Source organism: Amblyraja radiata, chromosome 13 (genome assembly GCF_010909765.2).
Source record: "Amblyraja radiata isolate CabotCenter1 chromosome 13, sAmbRad1.1.pri, whole genome shotgun sequence".
Classification (NCBI taxonomy): Eukaryota; Metazoa; Chordata; class Chondrichthyes; order Rajiformes; family Rajidae; genus Amblyraja; species Amblyraja radiata.
Window position 1 is genome coordinate 34541297 of NC_045968.1, and position 25703 is coordinate 34566999.

Consider the following 25703-nt stretch of genomic DNA (forward strand, 5'->3'; position numbering starts at 1 on the left):
GATGACACTACGGTGGTGGGACTTATCTCCGGGGGGGACGAGTACGCCTACCGGGATGAGGCGGAGCAGCTGACAGTGTGGTGTGGAGAAAATAACCTGCTCCTCAACACCTTAAAGACAAAGGAAATAATAATAGACTTCAGGAAGAATAAAACGGACATGGTACCATTAATTATCAGAGGGGACTGTGTGGAGAGGGTGGCGGATTTCTGTTTCCTGGGAATCCATATTGAGGAGGACCTGACGTGGAGCGTGAACACCTCTGCGCTGCTGAAAAAGATCCAGCAGAGACTGCACTTCCTGAGGGTGCTCAGGAAGAATAACATCAATCAGAGACTGCTGCTGTCCTTTTATCGGTGCTCCATTGAGAGCATCCTAACATACTGTGTATGCGTATGGTACACCAGCTGCACAGCGGCTCAGAGGAAAGCGCTCCAGAGGGCCATTGACAACGCCCAGAGGATTGTCGGCTGCCCTCTCTTTACCTTGGAGGACTTACACAGTTCCCGCTGCATCAAAAAATCCCAGAGTATTATAAAGGACATTTCCCACCCCGGACACTCCCTGTTTGAACTGTTGCCGTCAGGCAGACGGTACAGATCTACAAGGACAAGGACAAACAGACTTAAAAACAGTTTTTACCCCACTGCTATAAAGGCACTAAATGTAGCCGCCAAGGAACGCAGGGGCGATACATACTAAGGGACTGTGGTACACTGTGAAATCGGCAGAAGGATGTAGGGTTGGGTGTTTATGCGTGCTATTTTCATGATATTTATTTTAGTTGTTTATCTTTTTTAATATTTTACCTTGTATGTATCGTTAGCTTTTAGAAATGTTTGAATGGTGCACTGACTGGCTGACATTTTAAAATTTTGTTGTACATGGTTCATGTTACAATGACAATAAAGAAACTATTCTATTCTATTCTATTGAATAGTCAATAGTCAGATTTATTCGTCACATGCACAATAAAGTGCACTGAAATGAACTTGCCAGCAGCGGTAAAATAAAAAAGAACACACAATACACAATAAAAATGTAAGACAAACATCCACCACAGCATCACTGTGGAGGAAGGCAAAAAATTTAGTCAGTCCTCCGATTTCCCCCGTGGTCGGGACCACAACCCTCCGTAGTTGCCGCTGCGGGCGGCCTTTTTACTTCAACCCAAAACCCCCAAACAACCCTTTGCAGTGCCTTTTCACTTCAACCCAAAACCCCCAAACAACCATTTGCAGTGCCTTTTCACTTCAACCCAAACAACCCTTTGCGGTGCCTTTTCACTTCAACCCAAACCCCCCAAACAACCCTTTGCAGTGCCTTTTCACTTCAACCCAAACCCCCCAAATAACCATTTGTAGTGCCTTTTTACTTCAAACCAACCACATTTTCATTTTCAAACCACATTAGGGCACTTGCAGTTGAGTAGACATATGTTCAGTGTTATTCAGATCTCAGAGAAGTGAGCCTCTCGCTTCCTCCATCTTGCAGAGACTGAGTGAGGCATACCACTTCCGTGTTTTATAGTCCCTCCCCCTCCCACCAGCAGGGGCAGCAGAGAGAATGGCAAAAAAATTTAAGACATTCATATTTCTCAGATTTTTCATTGATGGGAAAAATCCTCTGGTCCAGTCCGGCGGAGGGGGGCTCTGAGCGAGGTGGCCAAAATGACGGCCTTAAGTGGCGGCGTTCTCTCGGAGATCACATCGCAGTGAGTCAAAAGCGGTCAAGACCTTACTTTTAGTAATATAGACAAATCTCTCAAATTGTGGAATACAGAGGCAAATAAATAAACGATGGGTCTTTGTCCCAAACATTATGGAGGGCACTGTAGTTCAATCTATCCATCTCAGATATGGGTTCAATCTCAGCTGGTCTGTATGACCTGGCTCTAAGATATGAAAGATTGACAGTGATGGAGTAACCAGCAGGCCAGGCAGCATCTCTGGAGTAAAAGATAGGTGATGTTTTGGGTTGGGACCTTTCTTCAGCTGTGCAAAAGGATCCCTTTTGCAGATGTAAATGCAGGAAGAAAAACTATTTACTAATGACAGTAAATTTTCCAAACATGTTTTAATAGGTTACATTTTTTGCAAAAAATCAATCCTCTAATGGCAGCACAAGCATTGTATTTTTTAAACATTTTTTTGAGGCGCTCCCTAAATTAGACATATCCAAGGAGATTCATTTTTCTAATCTACAGGTCAAATTAAGCATTTCAAAAGACTATTTGGTGTCACTTATCAGCACCTCAAAACTACGCACTATCCAGGAAAGCTCGATCCACACTTCTCCATTTCTCACATAGAAACAAGGAGCTACAGATGCTAGAATCTTGAATAGAACAACGTGCTGGCGTAATTCAGCAGGTCAGATAGCATCAGTCCCGACTCAAAACACCTATCCATGTTCTCCAGATATGCTGCCTGACTGACCTGCTGAGTTACTCCAGCACTGTGTCCTTTCTCCATTTCTCATGTTTGTGTCGACTGCAGATGTTAATTTGGTTTTGTAGTTTTAATTACATCACAAGGTTTATGACATAAATATAGTGCAAGTCCATCAATACGGATAGCCAGATTTGCGACGACTGTGTTTCGGACAAGCAGATTTCAGTAATTATGGCAGATGTTAATCACGTCTTTTTATTTGCAGCTTTACTTGGCACTGAACAACTCCACCCTTCCTCAGTGAACCAGCAGGTTGTCCGTTTCCCTAAAGAGTAATTCCTGGCAATTCCAGCATCACTCAAAATGGAACAGATCAGGATGAGGGCTTCAATTGGAAACTTAGCTGCAATCACTAATGCACTGCCTGTAAAAGCAGCAGAGATTCGAGAATGAATTTGATAACTACTTGGAAGGGGGGAAAGCTTTTGCACATTTCACTGCAAGGAACAGCACTGAGGTAATATTTGGTGTTTTTAGAGCCAGCACTGGCAAGGAGGACTGAATGGCTATGTGTCCTATCCATATTCAGATTATAAAATATAGTGCACTGGCCAAGAGTGACAAAGACCAAACAACAGTGATTTACTTGTTTTATAGGACAAGCCAGCATGGCAAGGAACAGAGTCAAATTTCTGCTTCCTTCACACCTAGTCCAGTTTGTTCAAGCTGGTTCTCTGAATGGTGAAAGGAGAGTGTGCCTCAACTCATTCAGCAATCAAATGTTTTAGAAAGCCATTATCTCTCAAATTTCAAGCAGACTATTCTACCTACTTGCAGTAAGGGAATGTAGAACTACAGATGCTGGTTAATATACAAATGTAGACAGTGCTGGAGTAACTCAGTCGGTCAGGCAGCATCTCTGGAGAACATGGATAGGTGACATTTCTGATCAAGACACTTCTTCAGTCTGATTAGTTTAGTTTATTATTATATGTACCGAGTTACTGTGAAAAGCTTTTTTGTTGCATGCTATCCAGTCAAAAAGGCAACAAAAAGACAATACATGATTACAGGTAGACAAAAAATGCTGGAGTAACTCAGTGGGACAGGTAAGTTCTCTGGAGAGAAGGAATGGGTGATGTTTCAGGTCAAGACCTTTCTTCAGACTAAAGGGTCAGTCTGAAGAAGGGTCTCAACCTGAAACATCACCCATTCCTTCTCTCCAGGAATGCTGCCTGTCCTGCTGAGTTACTCTAGCATTTTGTCTACCTTCAATTTAAACCAACATCGGCAGTTCTTTCCTATAGGATTACAATCAAGTTGTCCAATGTACAAAGGCCTCGACCCAAAACCTATCAATTTCTCCAGAGATGCCGACTGACCCACTGAGTTTCTCCAGCTGTGTCCTTTTCTAGTAAGTGAAAGGCAGCTCACCCCATGGCTGTCACGTGTAATTGCCTGTTTACACCAGCAGATTAAAACAGAGTATAGTGCCTCTACTAAAGGTTTAATTCTGCAGCACAACAGCAAGACAATTGTAAATCGTTCACCTACATTAGATATACAACACCTAACAACTGAGTATGTGTGTCATGGGTTTGAAGTGAATTGCCAAGTGCCCTTTCACTTTCAGGCAGGGCAATATACAGGTTTTTAAACATGTAGCAAAAAAAATACAAGAGTAGTGATTGTTCAGAAATCATCAGCTTACAAAATCGGTCAGATAAATGCTGCAGATGATCTGGAGACATGTTTTTATAAATCTCACCAAGGCAGCTGGGCTCTTTAACTTCAGTCAATAAATAAATCTGGAACATAAAGTTAGCATCAGCATTGATAACCACATCTAATTTGTGTAATTAGGGAAGGATATCTGTCTTCCTTAAGCCTGGGACAACAGACCCACACTGATTTTAATGCATCTTATGAAATATGTAAAGCACCCAGAGCTTTTCGGAATACATTTACTTTAAGCATTTTTAATGTTTTTCTTAGATGGACGCACTTCAGTGCATTATTTTTACAACTTTAATTGATTTGTCCAATTCAAGGAAATAATGAGATTTCGAATTTTGAACTGAAAGAAAGATTTTGAATTGATTTAGTCCAATTCAAGGAAATAATGAGATTTCGTCAAACTCTGATGTTTCCCATCACTTATCCATGACACAAGGAATTGATAAAATCTGCAAACACATAGGTCATAATACACCCCGAATCTGAGAAAACCAACATTGAATACATCTCACAAAGACCAGTTCCACGAAAATGCTTCACTCATTTTAATATAATTGCATGATAAATACAATAAAATAAGCAACCAAATATTTTATTTTGTTTTCTTAGTCTGGTGACAAAGGCCTCAAGTGAAATTTCGCAGCATGACACTCACACCCCACCCAACACCTGGTCCCCAGATTCACATCAGCATTTTTATAATACCTGCATAAAACATTTGGGGCATACATCCAGGACAAGCATCAGCATTGTAATAATGGAGATTTACAAGATGAACAGCCTTAAAATAATGCTTAATGAGCAATGGGACTATAACCGAGGTAATACTGCTTGCTAGCTCATGGCTGCTCGACCCATGTTGCGAAGATCCTCAGATGCAGGGCGGAAGGGCAGAGAAAATCACAAGGCATGTGGCTGTAAGTATTCATTCTACAGGCCAGCTCTACAACAAAGAGGACCAACTCGGGTGAACTTTACATCAAGCTTTTATTTGGGAGCACCAACAGCCGTGATTTAGTACAATGCCAATCAGCCTGCAGAGACGACAGGGGGGAGAGCTGATAGGGCAGATCTGCCTGGCACAGTCTGCAAAATAATTTGAAGTAAATTAGGTCGTGTTGTGAAGGCCATTGCTTTGGCAATAATTAATCCAATTTAGATCCAAGATTTTGGCCTGAGTGGTCAGTACCGGCTTCCCGATGCCAGTTTACTGTTTGGCCATGAGCTTGACGGCAACGGCAGCCTCAAGGTTCATGGCGTGCTGAACAGTGATCTGCGGAGGACAAACAATATGTCAGCAAGGCACGAAGTAGCTTTGTTCACCGATATCTTCACCATTACATTCTTCACATTGCAAGACCACCCATCTTTATGGAGTTAGTTACAAAGCAGGAAGAGGGGCCCTTCGGTCCAACTCGTCCACGCTGACCCAGATGGCTAAATAGCATTTCAAATGGATGGCGTCCTCAGCCACTTCACAGGGCAGAGAAACAAGGTTCCTGCTGCACCCATGCACACAATGGTCAGAGTAGAACAGCCAGCGAGAAACACATTGAGATGAGTGTATAATCACAGGTTAGGCAGACTGGGCCAGAACCAATCTGAAAGAATGTTAGGCATGCACAGTCCCTTAATTACCAAAAGGCCTGGAAAATGAGTTTAATAGCTAGAAAGACAGCTAGAAAGACACAAACAGCAAATTCTATCTTAATGATGCATGTTGGAATTTAAAGAGATTGGGCCGATATTTAATCTACAGTCATTTGAAATACAATGACCCATTTCAGACTCAGTTAGAAGATGGCTATTTGGCTCCTCATGCCTGCTCTATCATTCAGTAGAAACCACAACTAATTATTTACCTCACCACTACATTCCCTCAATTCCTTGAATATCCAAACAAAATCTATCAATCTGACTCAATATCATCAGGGGCTGAGCTGCCATGACCCTTCTGGGTTGAAGGAACTAAAGATTCAACAGCCCCTGGGTGAAGAAAATCTATTCTCAACAGTCCTAAATGGGCAACTCTGCATTTTGAAGACACAAGGAAGTGAACATGCTGGTTCACAAAAAATGACAGTGCTGGAGTAACTCAGTGAGTCAGGCTGCTCTTAAATGAAGAAGCTGTTTGTATTTGTGTCTGTAAAGTAAAAATATGATCCAAATCTAGCCTGGGGAAATATCTTTTTTGCACCCCCTCTGCAAAGCCCTTTTAAGAATCTTGTGCCACTACTCCCACAGACAATGGACACAGATATTGGGCCTCAACCCTCTCCACTTGCCTACTCTTCGTGAATGCTGCCCCATAACTGATATTTGTTACCCTACACTTGATTTTTTTCAGGCACACTTGCAGGGTGCTACTCGGTTCAACAAATTAAATTTTGTTCACAGTAAACAGGAAAAGGATTCTACAGGCCAGCTCTATAACAATAAGGACCAACTCGGGTAAACTTTATCCAAGGTTATTTACCCCATGTCACCGAAAAACATGTTAGAAAGCAAAGTTCAAAATGTTCAAAGTTCAAAGAAACACGTTGGTTAGTGTACTGAAAAGACTATTCAAGTTCGAGATCAGCTTCATCCCAACAACTATCAGCACTAACTAAACTATGAACTGGCTTGATAGCACCTTAAGGCTTTTTGTACTAATATTGCAGTTTTAAATGTATTGGATTCTTGTATGTATGTTATCTTGGACTGTGTTTACAGGCCTGTTATGCTGCTGCTGCTGCTGCTAAGAATTTTATTGTTCTGTTATCCGTACACATAACAATTAAACACTCTTGACTACATTCCCAGAGGGATCTCATTAATGTTTTGATTAAATGCTCAGTTTTGTGAATGACCCAGTATGGTGGTGTTATGCTATCAGAACTCAATACTGTACACATTCAAAATTACACATTCAAAGTCTTTATCTGACAGACTATTCACTTTACCATTACATCATCTCCGGCTTCGTATCTATTTTGTATTTCCTTTCCCAAATCACCTTCCGCCACCTTAAGATCCTCACGCACCTCACCATTATCCGTCATCAGAGAGAGGTAGCCATCTGTAATTCCAATCAACTATAGAGGGGGAAAAAAACTTAATATAAATCCCCTATTGAAATCTAACAAATTAGCCTCAGGAATCTACAACAAATTATTGACAATTGTCAGCAGAGAATATCACACACATTGCACACAAAGGCATTGCTTGCAAAGAGGAAGCAGTATCTACCCGAGAAAACCTGATGGCCATGCTCAAAGTCACACATAATCACTGGAAAGCTATTTAATAGACAATGGCACTCAAACTACAGGCAACATTAACTCGTGAAGAAATCAAGAGAACGAGGTCCATTTCATTCCAACATTTAGGCTCGAGGGGCATGGCCACCCAATAAACCATGTAGAAAGTGAATTCCGCAGTAACAAATATAAAGACAGGTTTGTTTAACTTACCTTGCCTGCTCCATTATTCAATCCACAGACATCTGTCAAATTATCTCGACCCATTCCTTCTCTCCAGGGATGCTGCCTGTCCTGCTGAGTTACTCCAGCATTTTGTGTCTATCTTTCATTATTCAATCCTCAACAGCACCCACCTGCATGATCACCAGAACCCGATTTAGAGTAATACAGCACTGAAACAGACCCTTTGGCCCAAATCATCTCTGCCGCCCAAGATGCCACTGTTAGTTGCATTTTCCTGCGCTGGCCCATATCCCTCTCAACCAAGGGTTCCCAACCTGGGGTAAATTTACCCCCGGGGGGTAAATTTCACCTACCAAGGGGATAAATTTGTTGATTCTGGATTTGTACATATTTTTTCTCATTGACTGACTGTGATTGGTTCTGGTATACTGGTATCTGTTCATCATTAGTTGTTCATAAATAAGTAAAATAACATTGTTTTGTGTTATTAAAGTTGCCTGGGGTAAACGGGACAAAAAAGGTTGGGAACCCCTGCTCTAAACTTTAACAGGGTTGATATCACTCATCAGTAAATCCAGAGAACATGCAGATTTTGAGCTCTTGCAATCTTTTTTTCTTCTTTTTTTAAGCTTCCCACTTGCCAGACATCACCTTATGTACTCCAATCATTTTTTAAGCGCCTGTGTAATCTTGCCAAAATACACCTTGCTCCAATTTAGAACTTTAACTCGTCTACCAGTTGTTCTTTTTCACAATTTGAATGGATAGATCCTCAACAGGGCTCTCACTTAACTTTTTTTTTCCAATGCCGGCTGGGCAACCTCAGCAGCTTTTTAGGTTGCCAAATGACAGTTTAGGTGGTCATTTAAGACGGCTTGCATGACGCGTGCGATAATGTGCTCGGACGAATTGCGTAGTTACCAGTCGGAATTATGGTCAATGAAGCATTCACATATTATTTCTGCTTCAAATAAAGTCACAAACTAAACATATTCACCAATCAAGACATGATATATACCACAATGACATGCAGCAAAATTACAATACAGTATCTCATCTCTTTTTACACGTTGCAATGAATGCAATTTCTATTATTTCTTTCCACTTCCAAACAAAAATCTGGTTGGATTATTCAGCGTATGGTCAACCTCGGTGAGACCAAGTGCAGTCTTGGCGATCGCTTCGCAATCCACTCCACTCCACCCAATCCACTCCACTCACACCTCCACTCAGTTCGCAATAACCAATCTGATATCCCGGTGGCTCAGCACTTCAACCCCCCCCCCCCCCAATTCCGAATCCGACCTTTCTGTCCTGGGCCTCCTCCAGGGCCAGAGTGAAGCCCACCGCAAATTGGAGGAACAGCACCTCATATTTTGCTTGGGTAGTTTACACCCCAGTGGTATGAACATTGACTTCTCCAATTTCAGGTAGTCCTTGCTTTCTCCCTCCTTCCCCTCCCATTCCCAGCTCTCCCACAGCCACAGCTCTCCCACAGCGCGTCAGTTTTTCCAGCTTTTTAAATTTTTTTTAGTATGTTTTAAAATGTGTATTTTGTGTTTCTTCGTGTGTTTTGTGTGGGGGTGGTGTGGGGGGTAAGGGGGAAACCGCTTCGGTCGCCTCCTCCATGGAGAGGCGACTTTTTCCAGGTCGCCTCCCCCGTGGCCTAACATCAAGGATCGACGCGGCCTTTCCCGGAGACGCGCCCGGGGCTTCAGCAGCGGGCGCAGCGTGGACTCTCGGCGTGGAGCGGGTGAGCCCTCGCTGGGGCTCGCTGGAGGGGAGCGCTCCGTTTCGCTGGCCCGGGGCAGCCGGCAGCCTGAAGCCGCGGTCTGCAGAGCTCCAGCTGGTGCGGCGTCTACAGCCCGGGATCCCTCGTGGGGGACCCGGGGGAAGAAGAAGCCATCACTGCCGGCCCGCGGCCAACTTCTACCGCGGGTGCGGCATGGACTTACCATCACCCCTGGAGGGGAGCTTCGACCGCCGGCCCTGCAGTCTACGGTGCTTCTGGCTGCGGCGGGGACTTTAAATCTCGACCGCCGGCCTGCGACCTACACCATCTTAAAGCCGCGGTCTCCGGTGAGGAAGAGCCGATCCTGGACTGACTGGACTCTGGTCCTGTACACGGGGGGGAAATGGAGGAGGACTGGCCAAATTTTTGTGCCTTCCACCACAGTGATGAATGCTGTGGTGGATGTTTGTGTTACAGTTTTATTGTGTGTTCTTTATTATTGTACTGCTGCTGACAACCCAAATTTCCACCAACCCTGGTTGTGTGGCAATAAATTATATCTATCTATCTATCTATCTACTGTCTCCGCCTCTTCCTTCCTTTTTCCCGCTTCTCCCCCCCGACATCAGTCTGAAGGAGGGTCTGGACCCGAAACGTCACCTATTCCTTCGCTCCATAGATGCTGCCTCACCCGCTGATTTTATCCAGCTTTGTCTACCAACGGGATCCCACCACTGGCCACATCTTCCCATCTCCTCCCCTGTCGGCTTTCCGCAGAGACCGCTCCCTCTGTAACTCCCTGGTCAATTTGTCCCTTCCCACCCAAACCACCCCCTCTCCAGGCACTTTCCCTTGCAACCGCAGGAAATGCTACACTTGTCACTTTACCTTCCCCCTTTGACTCCATTCAAGGACCCAAGCAGTCTTTCCAGGTGCAGCAGAGGTTCACCTGCACCTCCTCCAACCTCATCTATTGCATCCGCTGCTCTAGATGTCAGCTGCTCTACATCGGTGAGACCAAGTGTAGGCTTGGCGATCACTTCGCCCAACACCTCCGCTCGGTTCGCAATAATCAAGCTGATCTCCCGGTGGCTCAGCACTTCAACTCCCCCGCCCATTCCAAATCCGACCTTTCTATCCTGGGCCTCCTCCATGGCCAGAGTGAGGCCCACCTCAAATTGGAGGAGCAGCACCTCATACTTTGCTTGGACAGTTTACAACCCAGCCATATGAACATTGACCTCCAATTTCAGGTAGTCCCAGCTTTCTCCTCCCCTTCCCAGCTCTCCCTCAGCCCACTGTCTCCACCTCTTCCTTTCTTTTTCCCGGCCCCCCCACCCTCACATCAGTCTGAAGAAGGGGCTCGACCCGAAACTTCGCCCATTTCCTTTGCTCCATAGATGCTGCCTCACCCGTTGAGTTTCTCCAGCATTTTTGTCTACCCATCCACACAAGTTCTGCTATCCCACTTTCCTCACCCACTCCCTACACATTAGGGACAATTTTACAGAGACAAGTTAACCTACAAAGCCAATGCGTCTTTGGAATGTGGGAGGAAACCCACACGCTTGTAGGGAGAATGTGCAAATTCAACACACACAGTGCCTGAGGACCTGATCGAACACAGATCTCTGGTGTGTGAGGCAGTAAGTCCACCAGCGGTGCCATTATATTTTATTTTCCAACACACAAAAAATTATACGTTGATAACTTTGGTTACTAAAATTTTTTTAAATCCAATTTCAGTCTTAAATCTCTAAGTGACACTACGTCCCCCTTTACAGCTACTGTATGTTTTAATTCAGTTCAAGACTATGGGGCAGTACATTGGCCATAAAGTTGCTGCCTAAAATTGCCAGAGACCTGGAATTGATCTTGAATATGGGTGCTGTCTGTATGGAGTTTGCTCCTTTTCCCTTTGATCGCATGGGTTTTCTCCGGGTGCTCTTGTTTCCTTCCACATTCCAAAGGTGAGCAGGAACCTTTTTCAGGCCCAACCCAAAACGTAATATTTTCCTTTTGTCCAGAGATTCTGTCCGACCTGTTGAGTTACTCCAGTTTTTTGGGTCTATCTTCAGTTTAAACCAGCATCTGCAGTTCCTTCCTACTCACACGATACTATACGATAGAACTTTATTAATCCCAGGAGGGAAATTGTGTGTGTGTGGATATATATATTACACACACACACATAAATTATATATATAGTTATATATTCATATATAAATATACCCCGTTTTGTTTTCTCGTTTATAACATTGTTTACAGAGTACTATGTTTACATATTCTGTTGTGCTGCTGCAAGTAAGGATTTCATTGTTCTAACTGGGATGTGAGAGAATAAAACACTCTTGACTTACGTCGCTAATGTGTGGTATAGAACTAGTGTATGGGTGATTGGTGGTAGGCGTGGACTTGGTGGGCCGAAGGGCCTATTTCTACGCTGTATCTTTAAATTAAACTAAAAACACTAAAATCAGAGGAAATCTGAAGAAGGGTCTCTACCCGAAACATCATCCAATTTCTTCTATCCAGAGATGCTGGCTGCTCCATGGAGTACCCCCGCACAATTAAAGCATGGAATAGACTTCACCCTACAATGGTTACCCAAACAGACACAACTAAATTTAAAGTAGCTCTTTTTTCCCAGGAACCCTTTTTTGCTTAAGTTCAAGTCAACAGTCAAGAGAGTTTTATTGTCATGTGTCACAGATAGGACAATGAAATTCTTGCTTCCTGCAGCACAACAGAATATGTAAACATAATACAGAACAGAAGATATATATATATATATATATATATATATATATATATATATATATATATATATATATACACAATAAATAAACAGATAAAGTGCAATAGGCTGTTATTTTTCAGAGTTTGGTAATGGTCCACTCCAGTTTAAATTCCATTGGAATATTTTTGGAGGACCAGGAAATCAAGCAACAAGTTACTCCAGGGAGTTACTCCAGCTCCAGGGAGTGATTGTGCATTGGTTTTCAGTGGTCGCCAATGGCCGCCAAATCTCCCACAATGCAAAGGGAGGGAGAAAGTGGCCAACACTGACCAGTTGCAGTGCGCATGTGCAGGGCGGCATGTGCGCACTACCACGGCCGATGATGCGATGGCCATGGTTGTGTGCATGCGCAGCGGGAGGATTTGCAGGCTGTGGCAGTGCACATGTGTAATGCGGCTGGCCATGCTGGCGGATGAGGAGCGAGCAGAGGGCAGAGACCCAGCGGCCCAGACACGGATACAGATGGCGGGCGGAGTGGGAGAGTGACAGAAAGAGTGATAGAGCGGGGGGCCCACTCAGAGTTGAACAATAGGTGTCCCGGGTGCTTGCCAAGCCGGGCAAAATGGCATGGCTTTTAGGTTGCCCGGCTGCACTTTAGATCGCCAATGGCACCCGGGTAACCGTTAATTTCAAGCCTTGCTCAGGTGTATTCTAGAATGTTATGGAAAGGAAGTCTTAGCCAAATATGGTGCCCATGAAGTTATTTAGGTTGAGGTGTAGATCAGGAATTTGCAGAGCATATTTATTGTTTCATCAGATTGGTTCATCAACCAATCCCAAAACAGGAGCACCAACGCACTCACCCTGCGAAAATGAATCTAGCCTTAAGGGCCTGTCCCATTTGGGCGACCTAATCCGCGAGTCCAGAAGAGTGCCTTCGACCCTCAACCTCAAGGGCAGCTCAAGGGCACACTCCTGGAAAGCCTCGAGCTGGATCGAACGGTCGTGTTCAAACCGCAAGCTGGATCGACCGAACTGCGAGCTGCATCGACCGACCGTACACACACACATAAACACAACGTGAAGGTGGGGGCTAAGGATAGCGGAGGAGTGCTGTCTGCGCGATGAAGATGAAGGTAAACAGTAAGTCCTTTAGAGAGCGCGGGGGGGGGGGAGAGGGAGAGAGAGAGAGAGAGAGAGAGAGAGGGGAGAGAGAGAGAAGAGAGAGAGGTGGGGAGAGATAGGCACAGGGAAGAAGGAGAGGGGGAGGGAGAGAGGGGGGAGAGAGAGCGGGGGAGAGAGAGAGGGGGGAGAGAGAGGGGGGGGGAGAGAGAGAGGGGGGGAGAGGAGACGGGGGGTGAGAGAGAAAGAGAGGGGGAGTGAGAGAGGGGGGAGAGGGAGAGAGAGAAGGGGGGAGAGAGAGGGAGGAGAGGGAGAGAGAGAAGGGGGGAGAGAGAGGCGGGGAGAGGGGGGGAGAGAGAGGGGGGGGAGAGAGAGAGGGGGGGAGAGGAGAGAGAGGGGGGGAGAGAGAGGGGGGAAGAGAGAGGGGGAGAGAGAGGGGGAGCGAGAGGGGGAGAGAGAGGGGGGAGAGAGAGCGGGGAGAGAGAGAGGGAGAGGGGAGAGAGAGAGGGGGGATAGAGAGAGAGTGGAAAGAGAGAGAGGGAGTGGAAAGAGAGAGAGGGAGTGGAAAGAGAGAGAGGGAGTGGAAAGAGAGAGAGAGTAGAGAGAGAGAGAGAGTGGAGAGAGAGGGAGGGGGAGAGAGAGAGGGGAGAGAAAGAAAGGAGAGAGAAGGAGTGGAGAAGGGGTGAGAAGGAGTTCTCCCAAATATGAAAATTTGTCCAACCTCCTGTAACACCAACAAGCTCGCAAATTGAAATTCAAGTAGCTTGACCAATTTGGGCTGAAGAGCTAGAATTGGATATGGTGATTGTGAAGCAACTGTATTGCCGTGTGAAATTGCTTTGCAAGCTGCCAACCAGCTGGCAAATAAGGCTGTACCTGGCCTAGTGTCCAAACACTATTCAACAAATAAGTAAAATACTTTGATTATTCAGAGCAGCTCACCTGATAATCATTTCTCTTCACAGTGGGAACATCCACATTATGGGTAGAGGGGCAGATATCTTCATACTTCCTTGAAGTGAATATATCAAGGCCAACCATGTGAACCTGGGAAAATATAATGTCATATAGTATAATGTTTCCTCTTGCTACGAGGCCTTAAGACCAAAAAGCTACAAGGTGAAAAAAAATTGCAACATGTTTTTCTTATTAAGCCCATTCCATAAATATACAAAATTGGCTCCTGGCACTTCATTATGGAACTCTCTTTGGATGTAAGCCAATTTTGAAAGGACAACATTTATAACTATTTTGAGGTTTAAATTGACAATCTTTAACATTGAATACGACATTGCAAAACTTTCAATCTTGTTGGATCGTTCTGCAGAAAAATCAAATCCTACCATCAGGTTTCAGCAGACAACAGCCATGGCCAAGTTGCCTGTACATCAAATTTTCCCCAAATGTAAACAAAGTGCAAAACAAAATATTTTTTATACAACAGTAACAGGTTATTAGGCTACGTGCTGTTCTTCTTACTTTGAATAACGTCACTGATGATTGCTTACCCTAGTTCTTGTATATCTATATTGTATAGTATACCCTAGTTATTGTATATCCTCAACTTCCTCAATAGCCAATCTATCGCTGCCTCGGATATGTTCTGGGTTTCCATCAGCACTTCCTAAAATTCTTAACGTTAATACTGCTCTAGTCAAAGGCATAAGAAACCTTTACCCACTCCACCCCTTAAAAATATGGCAATTAAAACCCCGAGGACACAAGTCAGCAAAAACTGGAAGCAAATTTATAGACTACATCACTGACAGTCTTTTATCAAGTCAATAACTTTGCCAAATGTGTTTTGCACTTTGTTGCATTTCAAATTTCTAGAATCTTCAGTACATTAAAAAATTGCTGTATTAATGTTAAATGAGGCTCCTCAGTCAGAGCAGTGTTTAAATTTTGGAACTAAAACCTCACAGCAACTGACAAACCTGCTCACCAAACTCAACGCTGAGTAAATCATGATAATGTAATAACAATAATAATTCAATAATTGGTGATCAAACCTCTCACAATATACAAAGATTAGATTTGTTGATTTTAATATTCACTAGACCAAGTGCAGACCCGTTGGGGAGAGGGGAGGGTGAGAAGAGGGGAGGGTGACAAGAGGGGAGGGTGAGAAGAGGGGAGGGAGGGGGAGGAGGAAATGGGAGAGATTAGGGAGGGAGAGGAGAGCGGGGTAGGGGTAGAGAGAGGGGGATGGGGAGGGGGAGGAGAGCAGGAGGGTGGGAGAGGGGTAGCGGGGAGTGGTGCAAGAGAGAGGGGAAGGGGGTGGGGGGAGATGGGGGTGAAGAAGGGTGGGAGAGGGGGTGGGAGGGGAGAGGAGGGAGGGGGGAAGGGGAGGGGATGAGAAAGGGGGGAGAGAGGGGTGGGGGAGGGGAGAGAGAGGGGTGGGGGAAGGGGAGAGAGGGAGGAGGTGGGGAGAGAAGTGGTAGAGTGGGGAGGGAGGGAGGGGGGAGAGGGGTAGGGGGGGGGTGGAAGAGGGGGGTAGGGGAAGGGGTGGGAGGGGAGAGGGGGGGAGAGAGGGGGGGGGACGGAGAGGGAGAGGGGTGGGGGAAGGGGGAGAGAGGGAAGTGGGGAGGGAGGGGTAGGGGGAGGTGGCGGAAGAGAGGACAGAGGGGTAGGGGGAAGGGGGCGGGGGGAGAGAGGGAAGGGGGAGAGGGAAAGAGAGGGGTGGGGACGGCGAGGGAGAGGGGTGGGGTAAGGGGGGAGAGAAGTGGAAGTGGGGAGGGAGGGGTAGGGGGAGTGGTGGAAGAGGGGTAGGGGGGAGGGGGCAGGGGTAGAGGGAAGGGGGTGGGGTAGAAAGGGAAGGGGGTGGGGGAGGGAGGAATGGGGGGTGGGAGGAGGGGGAGGAGAGGGAGAGGGGGGAGGAGAGGGAGAGGGGTGAGGAGAGGGAGAGGGGGAGGAGAGGGAGAGGGGTGAGGAGAGACGGGCGGGGAGGGGGAGGGGGAGGAGAGAGGGATGGGGAGGAGAGAGGGAGGGGAGGAGAGAGGGATGGGGGGAGGGGGAGGAGAGGGATGGGGAGGGGGAGAGAGGGGGTAGAGTGTGGATGGAGGAGGAAGAGTGGGGAGGGGGAAGGGGTTGGGAGAGAGAGGGAAAGGGGTGGGGAATGGAATGGGGGATGGAAGGGGTGGGGGAGGAGGGTGGGGGTGAGAGGGAAGAGGGTGGGGGAGGGAAGGGGGGTGGGGAGGAGGGTGGGGTGAGAGGGAAGGGGGTGGGGGAGGGAAGGGGGGTGGGGGAGAGAGGGATGGGGTGGGAGGAGGAGGGAGAGGGAGAGGGGTGAGGAGAGGGAGATGGGGAGGAGAAAGGGACGGGGGAGGGAGAGAGAGGGATAGGGGAGGGGGAGAGAGGGATAGGGGAGGGGTGGGGAGGAGGGAGATGGGGTAGGGGAGGGAGGGGAAAGAGTGTAGAGGGAGGGGGAGAGGGGTGGGGGGAGAGAGGTGAAATAGTGGGGAGGGAGAGTGGAAGGGGGAGGGGTAGGGACAGTCCATCTGTTCCCCATTCCCTATCACCCCCAATCCTCTTTCTCTATTCCCACAAACACGTGATGACGCGCTTCGACACAGGCTGCGGGGGTGGGGGGGGAGGGGCTGGGGCTGGGGCTGCTGCAAAGGGATATGTGAATGGATCCATTCCGATTGGACATCTGTGAGCATTGGGCATTGTGACATCACACGATTGAACGTTCACCAACATGTTATGGGTGAGAGCTGTTTTTTTTGTTGTTTTTTTTGGGAAGGGGGGGGGGGGGAAGAAGGGTTTTATTAAAAATGTGTACATAAACACAACAAAACTTAATCAGGAGTGGATACTTGGAATGAAAAGTGAAATCTCCACCGAAATGGAAAAAATATCGGCGTTTCTGCGTGTGATGATGGCGTAGCAACGAATCAAAGGCTGGCACCCACGTCAGGCAGATACACACACACACACACACACACGCAATTTTATATTATAGATAGACAAATACTCCAGTAGATACAAAAAACAATTAAATGACTAATCAAAACTCCACCAATTCAGGTCAAATGTCTATATAAAAAGCAAACGAGATTTAGTTGAGCAACAATGTTTCTCTACAGTTAGATACATTTTGTCCCATCATAAAATAGCTAATTAATTCTAGTCCCAAGGAACCAAACCCCAGTTCAGGCATTCACACTTTGAGAGGAAAAGGGAAAGGGACAAGAACCTAACAGGAAGAGCACCACATGATGGCTACAAACCTTAGCGTGCCCATGCTTGCCAGTCTTGGATGTTGACATTTCAACAATCCTGCAGGGACGCCCTCTCAGAACCACGTATCCATTCTTTCGCAGAGCGGAGCACTGCATAGGAAAGGTGGAAGATGCTCCAGCATCGCCGGTGGTGAAATCAAGGTTGTCATCCATAGTTCCTGTGTTTTAGCGGAGACACTAAAGATAGGAATTCATGCATTAGGCAACACTGGCAACATAAATCAAATCAAGCAACACCTCACACCAAACCACTAAACCTCAGTCACAGTAATTCATCCAAATTAGGTGGCGAGGGGGCATTTGAGGGTTCAATAATATCTAATGAATAATCATTTGGAAATAAAGCAGAAGATTTACAAGAACCTTGGGAGGACTCAAGGGCCTGAGCTATAGGGAGAGGTAGGGCAGGCTAGGACTTTATTCTTTGGAGCACAGGAGGCTGAAGGCTGATCCTATGGAGGTGTATACAATCTTGAAGCGCACAGAAAGGGTGAAAGCATTTTTTTCCCTGGGGTTGGTGAACCAAGAACTAGGGGACATAAGTTTAAGATGCAAGGGGAAGATCTAATAGCATCCCGAAGGGCAATATTTTCACACATTGGGTGGTGGGTGCATGATTTGAGCTACATAGGGAGGTAATTGGTTTTTATTCTAAAACGTATCTTGAGATGAAATATGATTATAAGATGGAGATACCAGGAACTACAGATGCTGGTTTACAAAAATAGACAAAGTGCTGGAGTAACTTAGCAGGTCTGGTAGCATCTCTGAAGAATGTGGAGAGATTACTTTTCGGATCAGGACCCTTCCTCAGACCTGTAACGTCACTGATCCATGTTCTCCATGGATACCACCTGATCCGCTAAGTTACTCCTGCAAGATTAAGATACTCTGGCTGCACATCTTACAACAAGTAGAGAACGATGGAGCCAATAACAAAAAGAACCGATTTTATGAATGGGGTCCAAAGATGATGAGAATTTTCTATTTGTTTTGCATTTTGACAAGCAGTCCAACAATTCAGAAATAGCCAGGGACAGAATACTTATCAATTAAGCATGGAAGAAACTGGACATTCACTGATTATTCCAGTTGCCTTAAGGCAGGAAAATTTCCTGGGGCTACAAATTGACGAGGACATAGGAGCTGATTCGAGTCTGGTCCACCATTCGATCATGCCTGATCTATTTTTCCCTCTCAACCCCATTCTGCTGCCTTCTCCCCGTATCCTTTGACGCCCTTACTAATCAAGAACATATCAATCTCCACCTTAGAAATATCCAATGACTTGGCTTCCACCACCGTCTGTGGCAGTGAATTCCACAGATTCACCAACCTCCGGCTGAAGACATTTATCCTCATCTCCATTTACTTTTCATTAGAGAAAGACATAGCAGGCGAGCATAACCCCATCCAACAGAACCTCCATGGAATAATGAGCGGATTATGATGATGGCCAACCTTTTCAGATGTTGTGACAGGTCAAAGCCCAGTGGGATTTGATGTTGTTATGATAAGAGCCATTACAACTAAGAGTTGTTTGGAAGTATTAAGATCCGTGGAAAAGATGGCCATCTAAATATAGATGTGATAGTTTGTCTAAGAAACTGAGATGGGAGAGGACGAGGGCATGCCAAAATGGTGGGGTTAAGGCACAGAATAGGGTGATTTCACGAAAGGTCACTGGAGCGTAAATCCCCACTCACGTGACCGAAAATTTTAACTGGGGGACAAGCGTCACTTCCGGTACATGTTAGTGGATGGGAAAACACGCACTTTCACACCCGTTAAAAACATCGAAAACGGCCAGGTTTTGAGCTGCAATTAAGTGAGCCAGTCGGGGTGACCGTGAGGAACAGCTACCTAAATTTACAGTCCAAAGAAAAGATAGAAACTAAGGTAAATACAAGAGGGAGCTGAAGGTGTAAAAACGGCGGAAGTTGATTGCCGACATTTTTCGTGGAGATTTAAAGATCCAAAATATCGGGAATTATCGCGTTTGCTCGCTGCATTTCATCAAAAGTGGCATTATTGACTTTGTTATCTTTATTCATTTGTTATATGAAAAGTATTAAAAGTTAGAAATCCGTCAGTAAAATTGCAAAATCGCCCATGGTTCTCAGGTGGGTTTTAACATGCAAAATGAACACGCTTCTGAAGCTCCATTTACCATTTAAATAATCGTAAACTATCAATGCGTTTGGAAATCAATTTTACTGAGATGCAAGCTTACGATTATTTAAATGGTGAATGGAGCTTCAGAAGTGTTTTCATTTTGCATGTTAAAACCCACCCGAGAACCATGGGCGATTTTGCAATTTTACTGACGGGTTTCTAACTTTTAATACTTTTCATCTAACAAATGAATAAAGATAACAAAGTCAATAATGCCACTTTTGATGAAATGCAGCGAGCAAACGCGATAATTCCCGATATTTTGGATCTTTAAATCTCCACGAAAAATGTCGGCAATCAACTTCCGCCGTTTTTGCCCCTTCAGCTCCCTCTTGTATTTACCTTAGTTTCTATCTTTTTTTTGGACTGTAAATTTAGGTAGCTGTACCTCACGGTCACCCCGACCGGCTCACTTAATTGCAGCTCAAAACCTGGCCGTTTTCGATGTTTTTAACGGGTGTGAAAGTGCGTGTTTTCCCATCCACTAACATGTACCGGAAGTGACGCTTGTCCCCCAGTTAAAATTTTCGGTCACGTGAGTGGGGATTTACGCTCCAGTGACCTTTCGTGAAATCACCCTATACTTGAAGAGGGAGTTATAACAGAGCAGACTGTAACATCAACCCCATCAACTTCATTCCTGCCCATTTTTCCACCGCACAAAACTATCTGCAGTGCCCCCACCACTCATTTACCACATGATGTGGGATGACACAAGTCATGTACCATCCCAACTAACTGGGATCTATAACCTGCAGCTGAAGCAAAAATCCACAGCATTAAGATCACACAAATATAGTCAAAGATGTTACGAGGCTGTTTGTGCTAATGCTAGCTTCATTAGCTAAATTACCAATGAGCTCCCCCCCCCCTCACATTTAGCCTTCAGAGGGCACAAATAACTTCTATTGCTGTATCTACTTCCACTGCCCTCCACTCTCATTTCTGATCAGAAAAGTTTGCAAAGCAAGAACATTTCAGATCTTCATTACCTCTCAAGTCCTTGGAAACAAATAACTTTTTAACTACTCTTAGTAAAATCACCTTAAAGGCAAAACAGGCTTGCAATAATTTTAAAACAGCAGAGTAAAGTCCTGTTAAATTTACAATATTTTTCACCCCCAAACAGATCAGCTTTCCAGCATTCATTACAACAGCTCTAAAATATTTATGTCTCAGCATTTGGAATGGGAGGAGGGGGGAGGGACGGGGAAAAACATGACCTGCAATTGCCCCAGCTTAGCCCATGTAATTTAGCCCGTCCCCATAGTCCTCCACCCCACCACCACTTTCCTTGAATCCCCCAATTCTGAAATTTCCTCCAAGAACCCCCCATCCACTCCCAATCACCCCTCATGCTGAAATTGTCTTCGTAATTCCCATCGCTCCCAAATTTCACCCATCCCCATAACCACTCCAATTCTTTAATTCTCTCCCTCCCTGCTCAACCTTCCCTCTCCTCACTCCCTCATCATAGCCCCTTCCACCCTCCCGTCTCCCCCATACCCCCCTCCACTCTCCCCCATAGCCCCTTCCACCCTCCCCCCATACCCCCTCCACCCACCTCTCCCCCATACCCCCTCCCCATACCCCCCTCCCCTCTCACCCATACCCCCTTCCACCCCATCCCTCTCGCCCCTTCCCTATACTTAGTTCACCCCCTCCACCCAACCTTCTCTCCCCTCAAGACCCTCCTCCCCCTTAAGCCATACCTCCCCTCCCCACCAAACCACCCACTCTTTCACCGCCATGTCCCCCCCTGTCTCCTCCCCAGGGCCGGCGGGCCGGCGACCTCTCACTGGAAAGTGCACGTCGCCCCACGCCGCCCCGCCCCGCCCCGGGCCACGCCGCTGTCTGGGCCGCAGCCGCCAGCCCCCGTGCAGCCACCTGATCCCGGCCCATATCACCGCTCGCTCCAAGCAGCGTGGGCGGGGGCGTGGGCGGGGGCGGTGGAACGGGCGGCGGCTCCGGTGGATACCGCCTCCTTCCCACCTCCCGGATCCCGGGTCCCGGCCCCAACGCGGCCCTCGCTGCCGCCTCACCGGCTAACGGTCGGCAGAGAAGGCGGCGCTGCGCATGCGCGGCTGTTCACGCTGCGCGGGAGAGGGGTCTCCCCAATCAGCAATGAGGGGCACCCCGGCACGTGACCGCCGTCTGACGTCAGCGCGCTGGACGGCTCCTGGAATGGGGGAGGGACAAGGGGGAGGGGGAGGGACATGGGGGAGGGACATGGGGGAGGGGGAGGGACATGGGGGAGGGACATGGGGAAGGGGGAGGGACATGGGGAAGGGGGAGGGGCATGGGGGTGGGGCATGGGGGAGGGGCATGGGGAGGGGCATGGGGGAGGGACATGGGGGAGGAGAGGTGATGGCACATGGAGAAGAGGGGGTGGGACATAGTAACATAGACATAGAAAATAGGTGCAGTAGGCCACTCGGCCCTTCGAGCCTGCACCACCATTCAATATGATATGAGGGGGGGGGGGACATGGGGGAGGGACACGGGGGAGGAGAGGTGATGGCACATGGAGGAGGGGGGTGGGACATGGGGGAGTGCGGGATGGGAGAGGGTGGTGGGAAAAGTAGTGTGTGTGGGAGGGTGTTGGGGGAAAAACATGTAGGGTTGTGAGTGCTGATGCAGGGTCACGACCCAAATTGGAGGGTGATTCCTGGGATGTCAGGACTGTCTTATGAAGAAAGACTGGATAGACTTGGTTTATACTCTCTAGAATTTAGGAGATTGAGAGGGGATCTTATAGAAACTTACAAAATTCTTAAGGGGTTGGACAAGCTAGATGCAGGAAGATTGTTCCCGATGTTGGGGAAGTCCAGGACAAGGGGTCACAGCTTAAGGATAAGGGGGAAATCCTTTAAAACCGAGATGAGGAAAACTTTTTTCACACAGAGAGTGGTGAATCTCTGGAACTCTCTGCCACAGAGGGTAGTTGAGGCCAGTTCATTGGCTATATTTAAGAGGGAGTTAGATGTGGCCCTTGTGGCTAAAGGGATCAGAGGGTATGGAGAGAAGGCAGGTACGGGATACTGAGTTGGATGATCAGCCATGGTCATATTGAATGGCGGTGCAGGCTCGATGGGCCGAATGGCCTACTCCTGCACCTAATTTCTATGTTTCTATGTTTCTATGTTTCTATGTCAACCGCCCCTCTGCCTCCACAGATGCTGCCTGACCCGCTCCAGTTTCCAGCATCAGCAATAGACACAAAATGCGAGAGTAACTCAGCGGGTTCCTCCAGTATCGGCACTCCCTTGTGCCCCTCTACACTCTGAATTGGGCTAAACAAGGCACCAATCCCAATAATCTTCAATATATTCTGTAAGCAATATATAAACAAAGGGAAAGGGCTGAAGGAAGATCCCGATGCAAAACGTCACCTGTCCATGTTCTCCAGTGACTCTGCCTGAACCGCTGGATTACTCCAGCATTTTGTGTCTTTTTTATAGATTGTACTTAAATTAGCATACCTATAATAAACATAGAACGTAGAACAGTACAGGAAAAGGCCCTTTAGCCCACAGTGTCTATACTGAACATGATGCAAAGACTCACTTTCCTATCTGCACATAATTCATATCCCTCCATTCTCTGCATCTTTAAATTATATTTATTTTCACAAATTAGTAAACAGATGGCCCCAATTGTGGGGGAAAGCATCCTCAATGCAAGATAGACACATGCTGGAGTAACCCAGCATGTCGGGCAGCCTCTCTGGAGAAAAAGGACGAGTAAAATTTTGTGTCGGGACCCTTCCTAAATGCCTTTTGTGCAGGATTCAATTTGCAATACCAGAAATCTCCAAATCCTGTTGCACTGTGGCTCAGTAATTCCCTCCTGCCATCAGAGCGGAGCTGCAGTATAGATAGCCAGTAGAGGGAGCTCAGCACCAGGAAATGCAGAAGCTGAAATCTGGAGCAACACACAAGAGTCAAGAGTGTTTCATTGTCATATGTCCTGAAACAGAACAATTAAATTCTTACGCAGCAGAACAACATAGTACTCTATAAACACCATAATAAACAACACAAGGAAGTTCGGTATACAAAACAGGAACAATAGTCGTGCAAAGACAAAAACACTGCCCATCTGAGGTCAGAAAAAGGGTCCCAAACCAAAATGTCCCCTATCCATGTTCTACAGAGATGTTGCCTGACCTGCTGAGCTACTCCAGCACTTTGTGTCCTTTTGTGTATTAACCAGCATCTGCAGTTCTTTGTTTCTACCCCCACAGATCTATGCAGTTCAGAACCTATTTGGAGTTTTCAATAGCCTGGATGTTACAGTTTACAGAGTCCTGTAACTTCTCGATGGCAGGAGTGAAATGAGAGCGAGGCCAGGATGGTGTGGGTCACTGGTGATGTTGACCGCCTTTGTGACAGGGACTCTTGTAGATCCCTTCAATAATGGGGAGGACCGTGCCCATGATGGACTGGGTAGTGTCCACCACTCTCCGTAATCTCCTTCGTTCCTGGGAGTTTGTGTTGCCGAACCAGGCTGTGGTGCAAGCACAATCAGTGTGCTCTCTACGTACACCTGTAGAAATTCATGAGAGTATTTGTTGAAATACCAAATTTCTTCAACTTCTGAGGACGTAGAGGCATTGATGGAGGAGCACATCTTGTCAGGCAGCATTTGTGGAGGGAATGGACAGGTTTTCATCCGTCAGAGAGAGGAGGAGAACTTCTCACACTCCAAAGATGTACAGGTTTGTAGGTTAATTGTCTTCGGTAAAATTGTAAATTGTCCATCATCCGTAGGATAGTGCTAGTGTATGGGTGATCGCTGGTCGGCACGGGCTCGGTGGGCTGAGGGGTCTTGTTTCTGTGCTGCATCCCTAAAGTATTAAATTACGTATAGTCCAATATTTAGCAGATTTCCTCCTGGACCACAAGGATCTGGTAAGGTTTCTGGCAAACCAAGGTCAATAAAACTAGTCTGAAGAAGGGTTTCGGCCCAAAACGTTGCCTATTTTCTTTGCTCCATAGATGCTGCTGCACCCGCTGAGTTTCTCCAGCTTTTTTGTGTACCTTCAATAAAACTAGACTGCTCTCTGTTGCCAATCATTTTAACACCTCTTCCCATTCCCACACTGACCTTTCTGTCTTGGGCCTCCTACATTGCCAGAGTGAGGCCACACTCATATTTCCTTTGAGTAGCTTTCAACCCAACTGTATGAACATTGAATTCTCAAAACTTCAGATACCTAACTTACTACTGTGCCTGTATGTGCAAATATGAAAAAAACTCACTGTGCAGTTGTGCATGTGACAAATAAAGCACCATTGAAACCATAGAAACAGCATCCCTTCCCCCAATTTGTCCCCCTCCCCTTCTCTTCCCTGTGCCCCAGCAGGATTTGCACCCATTTCTCTCCTGGAACTTGATCATGGAACACGAACAGACCACATGTCTGTGCCAAACATGAGCTTGTTAAACTGATCTCCTCTGCCTGTACGATCCATACCCCTCCAATCCCTGCGTATCCACGTGCCCATCTAAAAGCCTCTTAAATGGCAATGTTGTATCTGCCTCCACCACCGTCCCTGGCAACGCGTTCCAGGCACTCACCACCCTCTGTGTAAAACATATTTTGTCCTGCACATCTCCCTTAAATATTTCCCCTCTGACCTTAAAACTATGCTCTCTAGTCTTTGACATTTCCAGCCTGAAGGTTAAAACGTTGTGACTATCCTATCAATGCCTATCATAACTTTCTACGTGGTCTTCCCCCAGTCTCAGATGCTCCAGAGAAAACAATCTAAGTTTGCCCAACCTATTCCAGTAGCTAATACCTTCCACATTCTGTGCAAAAAACTTACCGCAAACTTAATTTGGCTGCAGAGATGCTGCCTGACCCACTGAGTTACTCCAGCACTTTGAGTTTTTTACATCTCCTTAAAATTCCCCCCCCCCTTTGACCTTCAATCAGGAGGAGCAGATCAAGATGGCAGCTCATACCCATGTTTTCGAAGGGCAATTGTTGATGGGCAATAAATAGCAGGCTTGGGGGTGACACCATGATCGTGAAAAGTATTCATGTTAACCAGGTACTGTCCAATTCACACCATTGTGTACATTGGACTTTGTCTCTGGAACTGTTGCACTACAATAAAA

General features: G+C 46.5%; 1 protein-coding gene across 2 annotated transcripts; it reads right to left on the bottom strand.

Moving 5' to 3' along the window:
• Positions 1 to 4651: 4651 nt before the first annotated feature.
• Positions 4652 to 21745, bottom strand: eif5a2 (eukaryotic translation initiation factor 5A2). 2 transcript variants are annotated; one of them, XM_033031729.1, is made up of 5 exons: positions 21617 to 21745; positions 17388 to 17576; positions 14095 to 14199; positions 7076 to 7207; positions 4652 to 5403 (listed from the first exon to the last, which is right to left on the bottom strand). In XM_033031729.1, exons 2-5 carry the CDS (start codon positions 17550 to 17552, stop codon positions 5338 to 5340), a joined length of 468 nt encoding a protein of 155 aa, XP_032887620.1. In that variant the 5' UTR covers positions 17553 to 17576; positions 21617 to 21745; the 3' UTR covers positions 4652 to 5337. The 2 variants fall into 2 exon arrangements, with proteins under 2 accessions (XP_032887620.1, XP_032887621.1); XM_033031730.1 differs by lacking the exon at positions 21617 to 21745 and adding an exon at positions 20694 to 20813.
• Positions 21746 to 25703: the final 3958 nt, after the last annotated feature.